The sequence below is a fragment of the Patella vulgata genome, chromosome 4, assembly GCF_932274485.2.
Source record: "Patella vulgata chromosome 4, xgPatVulg1.2, whole genome shotgun sequence".
NCBI classification, from domain to species: Eukaryota; Metazoa; Mollusca; class Gastropoda; family Patellidae; genus Patella; species Patella vulgata.
The window spans coordinates 10,689,161-10,706,244 of record NC_065882.2 but is presented as its reverse complement, the minus strand read 5'-3'; the positions used below and the strand labels follow the sequence as shown (position 1 = coordinate 10,706,244).

The window sequence follows — 17,084 nt, the reverse complement described above, 5'->3', positions numbered from 1 at the left end:
TCTGACACGTGTAGAATCTAGTTAAATGACATGAAATGGGGTTTAACGCCCTACTATACTGGCCCGCGTGGGCTAATGAAGACGGGCATACGCCATACAGTGTGCTATATGGGAAATATTGCCCTGACAGTGGCACTAAGGCCTACACTTATATCGAATCCCAACTGCCAAGGGAATTTTTACGTGCACGACAATGCGTACACGGGACCTCGGTTTTTTTCCCATCCGAACGACTATAGATAAGTTGTCCCTTGTCAGACCTATGGTCCTGCATCACTGACAAGGAGGAACAACGCCGGAAAATCCCGATAAACTTTCTCGGCTAACGAAGGGGTCGGAACGCGACCTCCAGGTATGTAAGCCACCGTTGACTCCCGGGGAGGTTACACATTAACCAAAAGTTGCAGGAAAAGGGGAGAAAAAAATTAAGGGAAAATTTGTTTATTTATAACTCGCAATACTCCGATTTGGCACAAAGCAGATGCGTCTTCAACTAAATAGTGATTTTGTGGTTCGATATTCAAATTGAATCGTGTTTCGTTATTCTTTATTGAAAGAGAACGTGTCTATTCGGTATTTACATTTTGAATAACGAGGCAGAACGTTTTTCATTATTCAGGATTGGAACACAATTATTATCTATTCTTATAAGTTTCATATCATCACTGTCCACTTGTCACTAAACTAGACGCTTTTTTTCTTGTCTCCGCAATAAATACAAGGAAATGAAATGAAATGCGGTTTTACGTCCTATTGTGCTACATCAACTGGTCTAATGAAGACTGGCAAGCACTATACAATGTGGGTCTTTGAGGATTTTGGGGCCTCCGACCTAACATCAGTGACTAGACCTTAGGCATTATTATTCCACACACATGAATGTAACTACATCAAACCAAATTTGAAGCTGGCCAGTGACCTCTAGTCATATCCGCGCAGGTCGTAAGGTTACCACATAGTAACCGCCCAGAGTCGAATTTTGACGAACGTCGAATCGGTTGACACAGATTTAAAAGCGTTTTGTTGGAACCAAAACGCGAAATATAGGGAAAATTCTGCAAAATCTCCCCCCAAAGTACAGAAAATGGCATTTAGGTGACTCTAGATTCAAAAATTTCCCGGGGTTGGGGAGGGGGGGGGCAGCCCCTGGATCCCCCTAGAAAGATCGCACCTGTCGTGCTCGGCTCGTGGTTGCTTCACTCGTATTAGGGACCTGTGCACCAGTCGGTCTAATTTTACCTACACACTCCACCCCCACCCCCACCCCACCCCAAACCAAAATCGATATGTACGTTCTACTTTTATTTCGAATTCCAACTGTCCAGAATTTACGCGCACGGGAATGACTTATTTGGAATTACAGCTGTCAAGGAATCTTTTACGTCCCACACAAACGACTATTCGTTGTCCCTTGCCAGGCCTGAACCGTAAAAGAATATGCAGTCATGGGGAAATATTGTGTCACGTGTCTTGTATCCGACAGAAAAACAACAATGTGAAAATATCGGCCAAGTTCTCGCCATGATCATGACTCTGTAGGTCAGTAATGGAGTGATTGAATGTTTGTAAACAAGTTTAGAACTTTCTGGAAAACTGTGACTACAAGAGTCATTCGGCACACACGATTCCTGTCTCCAACACACGGCGTGAGTCGAATGTTCGATGGATTCATTTTTTCCAGTTTTTTTTTCTTTAGCAACGTCGACCTTTTCACCCCAAACCCCCGTTTTAATTTTGTGTTTTATGAGAGCAGGGGGAGAGGGAGGGATCGCCGTTGTTTTTCCTAAATTAAAAATTCACTACAATACTTAAATTGTTCGTACTTGGTTTTATTTTATTTATCATAAACGAAATAACATTTTTAAAAAGTTCCGGGGGTGGGGGGGGGGGGTAAGTTTTATATATTATAAGTGGAAGAAACCTGGCAATGTAGAAATGATTGTATCATCATTCATGGGAATCTGTTGGTTGAACTGGTTGTGGGGCTCGCGCAAGTTTAATCTGGGACATGATAGACTCGGTTGTCAAGAATACTTTTTGTCAGATCAAGTTGTGAAACTGGGCCGGACCGTGAACATTATTAAAGTTAATCTACAAGACGATACCACAATGTCAGCGGTAGTAAAACGAATTATACAGACGAAAAAAGCACCGAAAGCTATTGGCCCATACAGGTAGGCCTACTATAATGGTAACTATAACTTATTTTGCTAGATAACTTTAGAATTCCAGAGGACGAAATGGAACTTGGAATGGCTTGAAGTCCAATCAAAACGTGGTTCCAACAACTAAATCTAGATTGTGTGGTACACGCATCGATATTAGTAAATATTTACAACGAATGAACGATATGATATAGATTGCCACATGTGTTGTTATTTAGTTCAACACGACAATAGTATTAGTACTAGTTAGATACCGTTTGGTCAACGTGTATCAATAACATTAATTTAATGTTTAAAACCGCTTTAATTAAATTAAAAATAAAACAAGGCAACTTTATTTGAAGCATTTATTGGGTCAGTATGTCATTCCAAAACACAAAAACTCTGACCAGGGCTAGAGTAGATTACCTAATCTGAACAGTTCACCTATATTTTATAAGTCTGTGTAATAATGGCCTTGACTTTGATGTGGCTACAAAATTGTTGTTACCTCCCTTGGTATGTTAACTTCATAATGTCAGTACACAGACCACTGCTTTTTTTGCAACCCTACCTGTAGTGTTTCAGCTCAAGATCAGAGGTAGACCTATGACATGCGCCTGAAACCTAGTATTAAATTCCTTTTTTTTTTACAATTCTTTCTCAATTCTTTTTGTTTTAAACTTATATATTCATGGTCCTAGTAATCACAGACAAATGTGAACATTTGTTTGTCAATATAATATTGCTCAAAGTATTGCAAGGAACTACTATATGTTGTAGATATACAAATTCTACAAATCATGTCCAAAATTAAAATGATTTCATAAAAAAAGTGATAAAATTAATTATGGATGACTATATACATGACCCTATATTAGTACTCTGTTTAAGAGATGTTTTTTTTTTTAAATTTTAGCCAGGCTGTAGTGGCTGACCGTACTCTCTATATTTCTGGTCAGTTGGGTTTAGATCCAGAAACCATGAATCTTGTTGCAGGAGGACCGGAGGCAGAAGCAGATCAAGTGAGTTCTGTCAGCAAATATCAGATACGCTAGTTAGGCTTTAGACAAATGTATAACAAATAGTTAATGCGTACACGTTTGATCATAAAGTCTGTGATCATTGAGTCAAGTGATGTGGTTTTGATTCCTCGCTTGTACGTGACAAGAAATAGGATTGCCTGTCCAGCCTCTTGGTCCTCCAGTTTCCTCCCACATTTAAAGACCCCATGTATATATTGGTGGTGTGCATGTAAAAGATCGCTTTGCAGTTGGAATTCAATATAAGAGTAGGTCATAATGTCGCTGCCCAGGCAAAATTTTCCTCATAGCCCTCTGTATGGCACATGCCTGTCTTAGTCGGAGCTGAACAGTTGGATTTTAATCCCCATTTCATTTCATATACTTCTAGGCATTAAAGAATATGGGTGCTATTCTAGAAGAGGCAGGAGCAACTTTTAATAATGGTGAGTGATATTTTAATGTTAAACAGTTTATGTAATCCATCTATCAGAATGGTTCAAAAGTTTATATAATCATTCTATCAGAATGGTTCAAGGACCTAAATGTCTATTCTTTGAAACCTGAAATAGACAAAATGGGTCAAAAATCCCACATCAATGTAATATGAATGTATAAACTGGTTTACATTTATTTTTAAAAACAGTTTTATTGAAATTTCCAATCAATTATGTTCGTCAAAATATGTGAGAATGGTAGTCGCTAGCGCCTTGTTTGCCCGGTCTTCATCTGAAGTGTGGTTCGATATCACTCAGTAATAAACTGTAATTCAAATTGTATTCCATAGAATTGTATCCTTGTAAATTATAATAATAGTTTATAGAATCATACAGTGTCAAAAATATTATACACCTAGGCCAGAGTCCCACTACATCTTGACAGTCTAGGCTTCAGTCTGCCAAGTCTATAGATGCCCAGATATCATGAGACAAGACTTAAAGCTACACATTAACTTACTATTACTATATCGGCATCATCTGAATTACAAAATACAAATTCTGTTGTTTTTCAAAATTACAAACTAGAAAATAGCTGATCTCTAAATCAGAAGATGTACACCCACCTATTACACCTTCTCGTCCTTCCTTGCTAAAGAACCCTACACCTATTGAAATAAAATTGAACTATATGTTAGTTCCGAAATGACCTAGTTTGCAACAAGTAGACGTTAAACTCTATTTCTCTCTCTTTTTTCAAGACTTGGTTAGAACGATTGTAAACAAAATATATTTTATTTTTATACTTCAGTTGTTAAAACCACGGTATTACTTCAAGATATAAATGATTTCGCACGAGTTAATGAAGTTTATGCAAAATGTAAGTAGAACAAAAGATATTTGTTATGTCATAACCCTATATCATACAATATTGAAAATTGAATATTTCTACAAGTTGATTCAAACTGATTGCTTTGTTTTTATTAAAGATACATTATGTAAGATTTAGATAAAGGGTTCGTCGTTCTTGCTAGAATAGTTAAAATTACTTTATTCTGAGTGAAGTTAAGAATGGTTGAAGATTTGACAAGGTTTAGCCGAAGTACCACTGTCTTATCATTTTAATCTGTTGGTCTAGAGAGTTGATTATGCGCTTGTCATGTGAATAAATGTCTTGAATAATAATTCGAATAATATTTGAAGACAGAAACAATACCTGAAATAGGCAGATTTATCTCTTTACATAATGCATCTTTAAATTTTTTAGCGAGGGTTACATAGTCTCTTCATTACTTTTATTTAATGAAATGAAATGGGGTTTAATGTCCTACTGATCTGCTCAAAACTGGGCTAATGAAGATGGGCATACACCATACAGTGTGCGATGAGAAAAATTTTGCCCGGACAGCGGCACTACGGCCTACTCTTATATCAAATTCCAACTGTCAAGGAATGTTTTACGCGCACGCCAATGTGTACATGGGACCTTGTTTTTTCATATCATCCGAACGACCAGACAGCTGTCCTTGTCAGACCCTCCGTCCTGCATCACTGACAAGGGGGAACCACGCCGGACTGTTATTTAATAGGAAAAAAAACCCTTCTATTGTTTGACGTAAAGTCGACTGGGGTGGTTTTGAATCCCCAGTTGTACGTGACAAGTAGTAGGGGCGCCTGTCCAACCTCGTGGGTTTTCTCTGGGTCCTCCGGTTTCCCCCCACTGCTAAAGACCCCTACGCCATGGGTTCCACGTCAACCGTATATGCCAGTCGAGACCTACGGCTATGGAAAAGGACCATTCCTAGATCCGACCTAACGGTCATTTTGCACGCCGGAAAGAGGGTCTTTTTTTTTAAAAAAAGAAATTTCAAACATGACTATGATCTACCTTCACTGTGTAACTATACAAGAATGCACGTCGTCTAGAAGCCAATCTCGTGATTGGTGTTATAGAGTTGTATATATAGTCGTCAACAGAGTATACTGAGTGTTGTGTTGATAATTAATGATGAGTGTCTGGTAGTAGAGCAATAAATGTTTATTGATAAGTGGGAATCTAATCAATGGCATGAAGCGGCCCATTGTTAATCATTCACGTATTGTCCACGTGTCATAAGAATTTTCAACAACAAAGCCGTTTACCGCTATTACGGTCAGGCACAATGTATACGAGGTTATTATGATCTTCGAAAAAGGGCAATTGATATGAGGTATTGCTCTTCGAATCCAACCAACAGCATAGAAATTACGTAAAATGTTTATAGCGGTATTACGGCCTTGTGGAAATTGTTGAAATAAAATCTAGAGATTAGTTAACTTGCTTACCGAAAAATTAAGAAAAATACGTATTCCAGTTCTATTGTGCAGGGCCTACGCGCAAGCGAATTATTGAAATAAAATTAAACCATATGTTAGTCCCGAAATGACCTAGTTTTTGTCGAGTGGACGTTAAACCCCATTTCTCTCTCTCTCCCTTCTATTGTTTGAATTAACACTGATATTTCGACGACTACAGAAATGACCAGATTCAATCAGGGCATGATCAACCAGGGCAGGACAAATCAATGGGCGGGGGAATGGGGCTTTTGAATTAAGAAAAAAGAACATGTCCAGTGCAGCGCAAAGCAGAGAATATTTAAAAAATATTCGATTTTGTGCATTCTGTGGCATATTCTGGTCGAGTAATACAAGAATCTCTCGGACATCTTATGGAACTCTTTGATCTTGAACCCAACCCAAAATGTTAGATACCCCACATTGTCCTCCGTCCACCCCCCTCGATTAGGTATTGGATTGAAGATTTGGAGGACTGTCGACTATGCTATTTATTTGTTATGAAAATAAATGTTTATAATTATAGATTTTAACCAAGCTTTACCAGCCAGAGCTGCCTATCAAGTTGCCGCTTTACCAAAGGTAATTATAGTATAGAATAATTTACCCAAGATAATTATAGTATGAACTAACTTATACTTTACCCAAGATAATTATAGTATAGACTAATTTACCCAAAATAATTATAGACTATGGACTAATTTACCCCAAAAATTATAGACTATGGACTAATTTACCCTAGATAATTATAGTATGGACTAACTTATACTTTACCCAAGTTAATTATAGACCAACTTATACTTATCCAAGGTAATTATGGACTAACTTATACTTTATCCAAGGTAATTATAGTATGGCCTAACTTATACTTTATCCAAGGTAAGTATAGACCAACTTATACTTTATCCAAGGTAATTATGGACTAACTTATACTTTATCCAAGGTAATTATAGTATGGACTAAGGTATTATAATGGTGGAGTCGTAGTTCAAACTCACCATCCAAGAGATACATTGTTCTATTCTGTTGTTGGCCAAGAAATTTTCCCTGAATTTTCCAGCGAGGTTTCCCCTGACAATCAAAACATTGCGTCGTTGCAAAGAAAAAAATAAAACCGAGGTCCTGTGTACACAGTGGCGTGCATGAAAAAGAACTCTTGACAGTTAGAATTTGAAATCCTAGTAAAATTTCCCTCATAGCACACGGCATGACATGCAATAGAATGAAAGAAATGAGGTTTAACGTCCTACTGTTCTGCAACAACCGAGGTAAACAAGACAGGTATATGCCATGAAGTGTGCTATGAAGGAGCGGAGCTATAGCCTATTCCTCACCTTCTCTTCAACAAAATTGTATTTTCATGTACACCCCCTACCTTGAACCGATGATAAAGATGAAAACAAACGTAAAAATTCCCAAGGACCTTTCTCTGCCAACGCTGAGATCGAACCTGGGACCTGCTGTGGATTCCTATAAGCATGAGGGTTGGATGGTCTCTCTCTATATAAAGTTGGATGGTCTCTCTCCCTATAAGCATGGGTTTTGGGTGGTCTCTCTCCCTATAAGCATGGGTGTTGGGTGATCTCTCACCCTATAAGCATGGAGGTTGGATGGTCTTCCTTCCTATAAGGGGGGGTTGGATTGCTGAATGATTAGCATGCACGCGCTGTATCATAAAGTCTGTTATTGAGTCGACTGGCGTGGTTTCGAATCCCCGGTTGTACGTGACAAAGAGTAGGGTCGCCTGTCTAACCTCGTGGGTTTTCTCCAGGTCCTCCGGTTTCCTCCCACTGCTAAAGACCCCTATGCGCAAGCGAATTATTGAAATAAAATTAAACCATATGTTAGTCCCGAAATGACCTAGTTTGTGTTGAGTGGACGTTAAACCCCATTTTTTTTCTCTCTCTCTCTCCCCCCTTCATATAAGCATGGGGGTTGGATTGTCTCTTTCCCTATAAGGATTTGAAAATGAGCACAAGTAGGCTTTTTAATATTGTTTCCTGTAATTCCACTGGCAACTTACATTTTTTTTGTTTTTCAGAGTGGTAAAGTTGAAATAGAAGCCATTGCACTTTTAGGAGAGTTAAAAATAGAGTAACAAACGTATACATTCAATTGTTATTGGAAGGATTTTAAGTTTTTATATTTAGCAGGTATCTAAATAATAAAAACAAATTATATGCTAATTATCTTGTGTTGATGATGAATTGTTTTGTAATTACTGTCAAATTTGAAATATTAATTTTTACATGAAGCATTATGTAAGAATTAGATAAAGTGCTGACTGTTCTTGTTCAAAATAGATAATGAAAAATGATAATATTGAAAATTTCATTCAAATTACTTTATTCTGAGCAAAGTTTGGAACATTTGAAGATGTAGCAAGAATTGTTTATGATTGTATATAGAAACAGTACTGGACAAAGGAGACTAAGTTTTGATTATCCATTTCATTGTTGACATGGGCTAATATAGGCAGGACTAGTTAAGAAGTTATAAACTTAAATATGATTAAAAATAGCAAATATAATTTATGCTATATATTTAGTATAAATGTATTCTAGTCTATTAGGCAATAATTTCATATTTACAATCAGTGATAGATTACTTTTACTGATAGCCTACCCCGTGTATATTAAATATATTTTTTCAGCCTCCTTGAGTGAGAGTAATGACTGTTTGCGATGGTGGGAAGTTTTGAAATGGAATCTTTATAATTGTATCATATGCTTGGAAATTACTCAATAATCCTAGTCCAACTCTAATGTTTAATTGTTTAGAATATTAAATATAATTTTATTCTTTATATATAAATTTATACTGCATATGCCTATAAAATATTAAATATTATTTTATATTTGCCAATAAAATGAGATTTAATCTAGCAATGCCCCTTCTTGAAGTGTCTTATGAATTCTGTGGATTAGGTGATGGTATATGGCAGGTGTATCTGTAATAAAATCATTTCTCCTTTCAGTATATAGCTTTCTTTAATTTTTATACGCCCACATTGTGGGCAGATATTGCCGTCGACCCCGTCCGTCCGTCCGTCTGTCAGTCCGTCCGTCTGTCCATCGTCCACAATTTCTTGTGAACGCTCTAACGCCAAAAGTTATCATCCAATTTTTTTAAAAATTGATATATGTTGTTTACAATAGTGAGATGAAGAAGCCTATTTAATTTCAATAATTTCTGTTTATTATGTCTAGAGTTATGGCCCTGGCTTCACTTTATTGAACCTTGTGAACGCTCTAACGCCAAAAATTATCATCCGATCTTTCTGAAATTTATATGCATTATTTAGATTACTGAAACGAAGAAGCCTATTGAATGTCAGCAATTTCCATTTATTACGTCTAGAGTTATGGCCCTTGTTTCACTTTATTGATCCTTGTGAACGCTCTAACGTGAATTTCAGCAATTTACAATAATTACTTCTAGAGTTATTGCCCTTTTTTCATTTTGTTAAACCATTTTAATGCTCGATTGATGAAAGTTATCATCCGATATGTATGAAATTTATATGCATTATTTAAATTAGTAAAACGAAAAAGCCTGTCAAATTTCTGTAGATTACTTCCAAGTTGAGACCCTTGTTTCAGTTTGTAGAACGTCGTAAACCCGCAAACGACAAAATTTTTAATCTGATTTGTATGGAACTGTCTTGTAAAGACCCCCAATTACCTACAAAGGAATAAATATTCGACAATCCTTGTGGACCGCTCGGACGATTTAGCTGCTGTGGGCGTATGTTTTGTTGCCTGGCAACCTATCTTTTATTTAGGAGGGCGGGGGTATTAATGGTTTAACACAACATGTGGGTTAGATCATAAGGTGTGTCATTGAGTCAAGTGGCTTGGTTACAATTCTCCCGCTTGTATGTGACAAGAGTAGGGTCTCAGTCCAACCTCGTGGTCCTCATGTTTCCTCCCACACCTACAGACCCCTACATGCAATGAATTGTTGAAATAGAATCGAACCGTGTGTTAGTCCCGAAATGACCTAGTTTGTGTCAAGTGGACTTTACACCCGATTTATAACCAGATTCGCCCAAATAATTTGCAAATTTGTATTCATTAATGTAAAACTGCATCTGTAACAAGCCCCCCCCCCCCCCCGGAACCGTATTTTGGCTAACTGGCTCACCCAACCACTCCTACATAAATTTAGTTTTGAAATATAACAAAATCATATATACCTTATAAATGACCAAACTGAACGTAAGATTAAGATAAGTGTATCACTCTCTCCATATTAGGGGGATAGGAACCAGGCCCGTAACTAGAGGGGGCGCAGGGTGGGGCTTCGCCCCCCCCCCCCCCGCCCCCTGTGCAAAAATTTTCAACCATAAAAAAAATAGATATACATTGTCTTTCAATATTACAGCACCCCCGAGAACACTTAACGCCCCCCTCGTTGCTCTTAGCTAGTTACGGCCCTGACGGTAACACCAATGACAACACCATAACACCAATTATGATTGAAATGAAATGGAGTTGAACGTCCTTCTCTCCATCCTTCTTTCTTTACTGCACGGACTGAGCTAATGAAGACGGACATACGCCATGTACAATTGTGCCCGCCCATCGGTGCCTCAACCTACTTTTATATCAAATTCTAACTGTCATTTTTTTTGTCCCATCCAAACGGCTTGACACCTGTCACTGTCAGGTCTCTCTCTCTCTCTCTCTCTCTCTGTATGCTAATGTAACAAAATGATCACACATGGTTCGGATCGTGTTTTTATGGTTTATTTAATCTATGATAAAATTTTCAAAGAATACAAATACAAACAATGAAGAAAACTAGACATAAACATAGTTACTATGAATAATATACTACATACATATACTACATGTTAGATATCAGATTATATATTACATATTAGATATAAAATAATATATGACATATCAGATATAAAATAATGTATTACATATTAGATATAGAATAATATATTAGATATAGAATAATATATTACATATTAGACATTGAATAATATATTACATACTAGATGTAAAATAATATATGACATATCAGATATAAAATAATATATTACATATCAGATATAAAATAATATATTACATATCAGATATAAAATAATGTATTACATATCAGATATAAAATAATGTATTACATATTAGATATAGAATAATATATTAGATATGAAATAATATATTACATATTAGATATAGAATAATATATTAGATGTAATGTTGGCGTATAAAAATCAGAATGTCTGATAAACAGTTATGAATTTGAGATACCCACGTGTATTTCGGTAGTTAACACTACCTTGTAATAAAATACAGTAATAACGGTTTATTAAGTTCTATGATATTCATCTGGATCAGTCTGGTTAGAATCGTTTATTAACATTTTAGTTCAAGATTCACTACTAGACAAGACGATTCCGCCATTATTATTATATGAAATAACCGACTAAACTTATATTGTACAGCAGACGAGAATGATGTCACAAAACCTTCAGGTCAAAGTTGAAATAAACTTCCATAGAACTGAGAGAACTCGAACTCACTGGATACAAGTCAGTGCCACCTACCCGACTGAATGTTAAATAATCTATCGATTAAGCCGTTGATTAAGATATCCTAGTCCTGTGCAGCTTTCTAAAATGCTGCAATATTCTTTCGATAAAATACGGGCTCTCAGTTTCAAGGTGAGTTTAATCCGATTAATTTAAAATAGGTATTATGCAAGAGCTTAATCTTCCTATTGCAGGCCTTTCTTTGGGCCTTTAAAATGTTATATTATTATTAATCACACATTAATTAGCGTGACAAGACCATGATCAACTCTAGGTGCCATTGGATGGCTCCTATTTTAAGTCGATTATAACGGTCCGGCCATTTAATGATTTGATTCAAAAATGGATAATCAAGACTTAACAGCGATAGCAATGACAATCGAGGCTACACTATAATTATCTCGCCGACCACTCGGCTTAGTGTTATTGTAACGGTAATATCTCGGCTCAGAGTGAAGTAATTTGACGTAAATTTTTAACATATTCCCTTTTCATTATCTTTTTGTTAAGTATTAAATCGAGAACTGTCAGTTCTTCATCCAATCTTACATACTGCTGCTTTAATTAAAAGTTAAACAATCAATCCGAGTGAGCCGTGAAAAATTATACATCGTTGGCAAATTAACGACTACCGACTTTTATAGAAGGCGTGATTTCATATGGCGTAACCCCGTGGTAGCGCGGCAACTTTATAAATCTGCGAGGAGATTTTCTCATAAAGGTTGACGTCATCAGCTTTAATAAACTGTTTTAATTTGAACATAGCACGTATATGTCCATTGTTAATAAGTGACGGACAAAAATCTTCAAGTTTAATCAGAACTAACTGACCATTCCTTTGTTTGACTTTATGACAATAGGATTCATTTAATTCGAAAAGTTTCAACGGATCTTTAAAAAGGGTTTTTGACATGACGGCCACAACGGATCGACTGTTATGTATATTGGTAATATTAGCATCGGCAGTTACCTCCCCAATAATACCATCACGGAACGAGATGTATGATTTTATACCCAATCGATCAAAATAAGGAATAAGATTTTCTATAACCCACATTCTGTCCGCATCTGAGGCCTCGTTTAAAAGCACGAACACACCAAGCCCTCGGCCATTTCCGTCGCCTAACTTCCGTTTTCTCTTTGTTGGTAGATGGGTATGAAGTATAACCATTATCTCAAACCGGAAGTAGATAACGACCACAATTAAAACAATGATCAGAAAGCAAAATATGCCCAACACGATACTGATAGGTTTAGTCACCGAGTTTACAACTCGACAGTTGAATTCATCTGGTTGTAAATTATCAATGGTTAATCGCTGATCGCCATTAACTGTAGAACAAGTTATATTAGATCTGTTTTTAATGTCAGGTTTGGATTCAAACCAACCTTTTAACCACAAACTATCACAAGAACAAATAAACATGTTATTAGAAAGATCAATCTCAGCCGATCGTAAGTTCTGGATGGTTTCTGGAAGATATTTCAGTCTGTTGTAGGCAAGATTCAAATATTTCAGTTGATCTCGAGAATTTGCGAATACTTCCGGTGCTATTTTTGTTAATTTGTTATTCGACATATCCAGGTGAATAATTCTGGCCATATAAGGACGTCCGGGTAGGACTTCTATGGAATTGTTTTGAAAGTTCAGAAATAAGTTCTCGTGAAATGGTAATCGAATTGGTATTTGTGAAAGTCCAGCATTCTGACAATTAATGACCATTCTATCCGCGTCTGGCTGTTCCTGGCATAAACACGCGGAAGGACAAGAATCCGTGACGTTGCACACAAAATCAGATAAATTTTTATGTATAAAAGCGAGCTTTCCCTTTAAATTTGGCGGAGTGCTGCACGTGATATCAGTCCAACGATTTACTACAAATCCTTCTTTATATTTGCCTATAACTGACATCAAAGCCGCCAATGGATACAAATGACAATCACAGTGCCATATATTATTGTCCATGTTAAAACTCCACCAGAATAAAGTGCTGACCAGTGACGGAAATGGAGGTCGAATGGCTGTTAACATCTTTGTGTCGAAAATTCTCATTTTGTTGTTCCTTAGAGATATATAACCGGGTCCGTACGTTTTACTGGGATCCATTGTGAAGTTCGATTTATTGGTAAGTTTTGTAATTTTGTTGTAACTCAAATCAAAGTAACAGAAAATATGCGTTATGCCCAGAACCCAGACTACATCAGCTTCAATCAAATTATTGTGATGCAAATTAACTCTTTTTATTTTCGTTAATCCAGGATGAAAAACGCCCATCTCTATTGTATGAATTTTATTTCTCGACAAGTCAATGTAGCGTAATTTGTTCAAACCGTCAAATATCCCGGCCTTCAATATACGAATTTGGTTACTACTTAAATCTAAATGTACTAATTGTCTCAAACAAGACAACTTCGGCAATTCCGTTATAGAATTGTTATAAAGATCCAGATACTGTATCCTTGGAAATTCACAGATATTTTCCGGAATTGAAGGCAAACAGCCGTGTAGATGTGAAACCAGATAGTTTGCATCACTGGGCAGAGACGAAACAAAATAACTGGTAGAATTTATTTCACAAGATTCGCTGATGTAAAGTTGGTTTAAAATATGGTAGTTGTATTGACAGCAGTCGTCACAATATTGCCATGAGTTCGCTTTGGGTGGGCATTTCTCCTGTGGACAAACCACAAATTCTTGAGACTGTCCCATCACAAGAATAAACAATACATTGATGTCTTGACATAACAATAGAACAAGAAGAACTCTTGTAACAAATACTGTATATCGATTCATCATGTAGTAGAACTCGTAATGTTATCTGAATCTTTAACTTAAAGCCTCTATACGTAATTTGAGCGCGTTAGCATCCCTTGTTAATAAGAATGTCAGTTCAAATATGCTTCAATTCCGTTTAGTATTTACAAAGATATGACGATTTGAAATTTCCATCGATCTATGTAAAACGCCGGTCGCCATCAAACATATCTGATTTTTCTAGATGCTGTAGATTGCTGCTGTAAATCTAGAAATCTTGATCCGCCATTCTTACTATGGAGATCTTTTAGTAAAGTGTCTTTCTGTTACAACAGGGTTTTTTTGTAAAAGATATCTAGACTTCGTTTGTCACTCATGATTTTTTGTAGAAGATGTCGCGACCTCGTTGCATGATTTTTTTTAAGGATGTTTAGTAAAAGATATTTTCATATGTTGTCACGGTGTGAACAAATTCCCAACACTATTGGCTGTTAATTTTGTAAATTATTTTAAAACACTAGGTAATAAAGCTAGACTGAAATTTTACAGTTTGCTTTTACAGACAGTATCAGATTTTGTTTTATATCAACAAGTTGTAAAAGCGAGATTTATTCCGGGTAGATGACGGTGAATAAATTCCAAACAGCATGGTTTCACAGCGAGGTTTATTCTGTGTAGCTGACGGTGAATAAATTCCAAACAGCATGGTGTCACAGCGAGATTTATTCTGGGTAAATTTGTGGTGAATAAATTCCTAACACTGCTAACTGTATAAATCATATTACAGCACTAAGTACAAATGCTTAATCTGGTATACTGAAATTTTTCACTCAGTTTTACGACGGCATCAGGTTTATACCTGATCTTATAGGACTTGGTGAGTAAATTTCCAACACTATCTGCTGTTATTGTTAAAGTCTTTTAGAGCACTTAACTAGGTACAATAGCTAAATCCAGTGGAGTGAAATTTTACACTGTGTTATAGATTACTTATTCCCGTCTTCATTATCCTAGCGGATGCAAAACAGTAGTACGTTAAACCCCATTTCATTTCAGATTACTTATAACATACAGACTGGATGCTTTTAGGAACACTACCTGCTCGGATAAACAGCATCACCAAATCAAAAACTGTTATACATACTGGTTAATAGTAAATCACCCAATCAAAAACAGTTTTACATGAATTGTTTATGGCTAACCATCCATGCTTATTAGGAAGTTACTAAAACTGGTTATATATATTCTCATATTTTTTCCAAATTTCTATTTTTATACATCAAATACTTTTTATACGTATTGTTACTACATCCTCCCCTAGGACGATCCGTGTTGAAATTTAAAACTGATCTAAATGATAGGCAATATCATGTAACAATTTAAAATAGTTAATAAGCCATACCATCAGCGATAAATTCACGCATGACTTGCTACTACATTATTACTAAAGATGTGAACATTACTTCCCTATCACAAATATAAAAGATGCATTTTATTCATGTCAAAACTACATCTGTCTATTGCGGGTTTTTCCATCAGCGATAAATTCACGCTTGACTTACTACTACAATATTACTAAAGATGTGAACATTACTTACCTATCACAAATATTAAAAATGTATTTTATTTATATAAAAACTAAATCTGTCTATTGCGGATCTTTTTGTTGGCTTCAAAATGTTATATACTTTATTAATTAGATATTTATTCACATGATACGCCCATAATCAACTCTCTAGAAATGAAATGAAATGGGGTTTAACATCCTACTGTTCTGCTCAAAACTGGGCTAATGAAGACGGGTATACGTCATACAGTGAGCTGTGAGGCAAATTTTGCTCGGACAGCGGCACTACGGCCTACTCTTGTATCGAATTCCATTTGTTAAGGGATCTGTTACGTGCCCGCCAATGTGTACACGGGACCTCGGTATTTCATACCATCCGAATGACTAGACAGCTGTCCTTGTCAGTCCCTCCGTCTGGCATCACTGACAAGGGGGAAGCGACCCTCTAGAGCGCCACTGCCAAAATTTCTAAAATTCAATGTTCAATAGGTGTTTATATTTCTGCAAACTGAACAAACAATACCAATTTCAAAATGTCCAATAATTATGAATTCAAGAATGGTAACAAGCCATGGGCAACTTGTACAATGAAGTCAACAGAGATAATTTCAAACTATAGGATGCCCCCCCCCCCCCACACACACACCTCTTTTTACGCTACTGTAACAAAATGACCACGCATGGGTCGTGTTTTTATGGTTTATTTAATCTATGATAGAAATCCTGTAGTATAGAAATACAAAAAAAAATAATTAAAAATGAAGAAATCTATACGAGTAAGCATATACTACACTGAAAAAACTCTTGTCTTGAAACAAACACAAACTTGTGTTGTTTTCAACACTAGTTAGGCGTCTCTATTTAACAACACACTTGTGTTAAATGTTGAAAACTTGTGTGAAAATCTACACATCACTTGTGTAAAATCTACACACCACTTGTGTGAAAATCTACTCATCACTTGTGTTGAAATTTCTGAAACTTGTGTTGAAGTTGAAATTTCTAAAACTTGTGTTGAAGTTGAAATTTCTGAAACTTGTGTTGAAATTTCTGAAACTTGTGTGGTTTCATACAAACTTGTATATAACCATCAACAAACTATTTATATCCAGTATCCTTTCCCATGCAGCCCCCCCCCTCCTTTTGCTCTGTTTAACCTCTAAAATGTGATAAATGACGTAACAATAAATTTGTTTGTTAAATTTATTCATAAAATGATAGGAAAAAGTAAATTAATACTGTCAAATCAAAAATAAATAGACATTTGGAATGCTAACAGA

The 17,084-nt window shown here is 36.1% G+C and overlaps 2 protein-coding genes across 2 annotated transcripts; one reads left to right on the top strand and one right to left on the bottom strand.

The window, feature by feature from the left end:
• The first annotated feature begins 1,928 nt into the window (after positions 1-1,928).
• On the top strand, positions 1,929-8,913 carry LOC126819558 (2-iminobutanoate/2-iminopropanoate deaminase). Its single transcript, XM_056100356.1, has 6 exons — positions 1,929-2,174; positions 3,064-3,169; positions 3,558-3,612; positions 4,415-4,483; positions 6,464-6,519; positions 7,979-8,913. Exons 1-6 carry the CDS (start codon positions 1,936-1,938, stop codon positions 8,033-8,035), a joined length of 582 nt encoding a protein of 193 aa, XP_055956331.1. The 5' UTR covers positions 1,929-1,935; the 3' UTR covers positions 8,036-8,913.
• Positions 8,914-11,155: 2,242 nt separating this feature from the next.
• Positions 11,156-15,421, bottom strand: LOC126818442 (slit homolog 2 protein-like). Its single transcript, XM_050545852.1, has one exon. The coding sequence runs from the start codon at positions 14,277-14,279 to the stop codon at positions 12,138-12,140; it is 2,142 nt and encodes a 713-aa protein (XP_050401809.1). The 5' UTR covers positions 14,280-15,421; the 3' UTR covers positions 11,156-12,137.
• Positions 15,422-17,084: the final 1,663 nt, after the last annotated feature.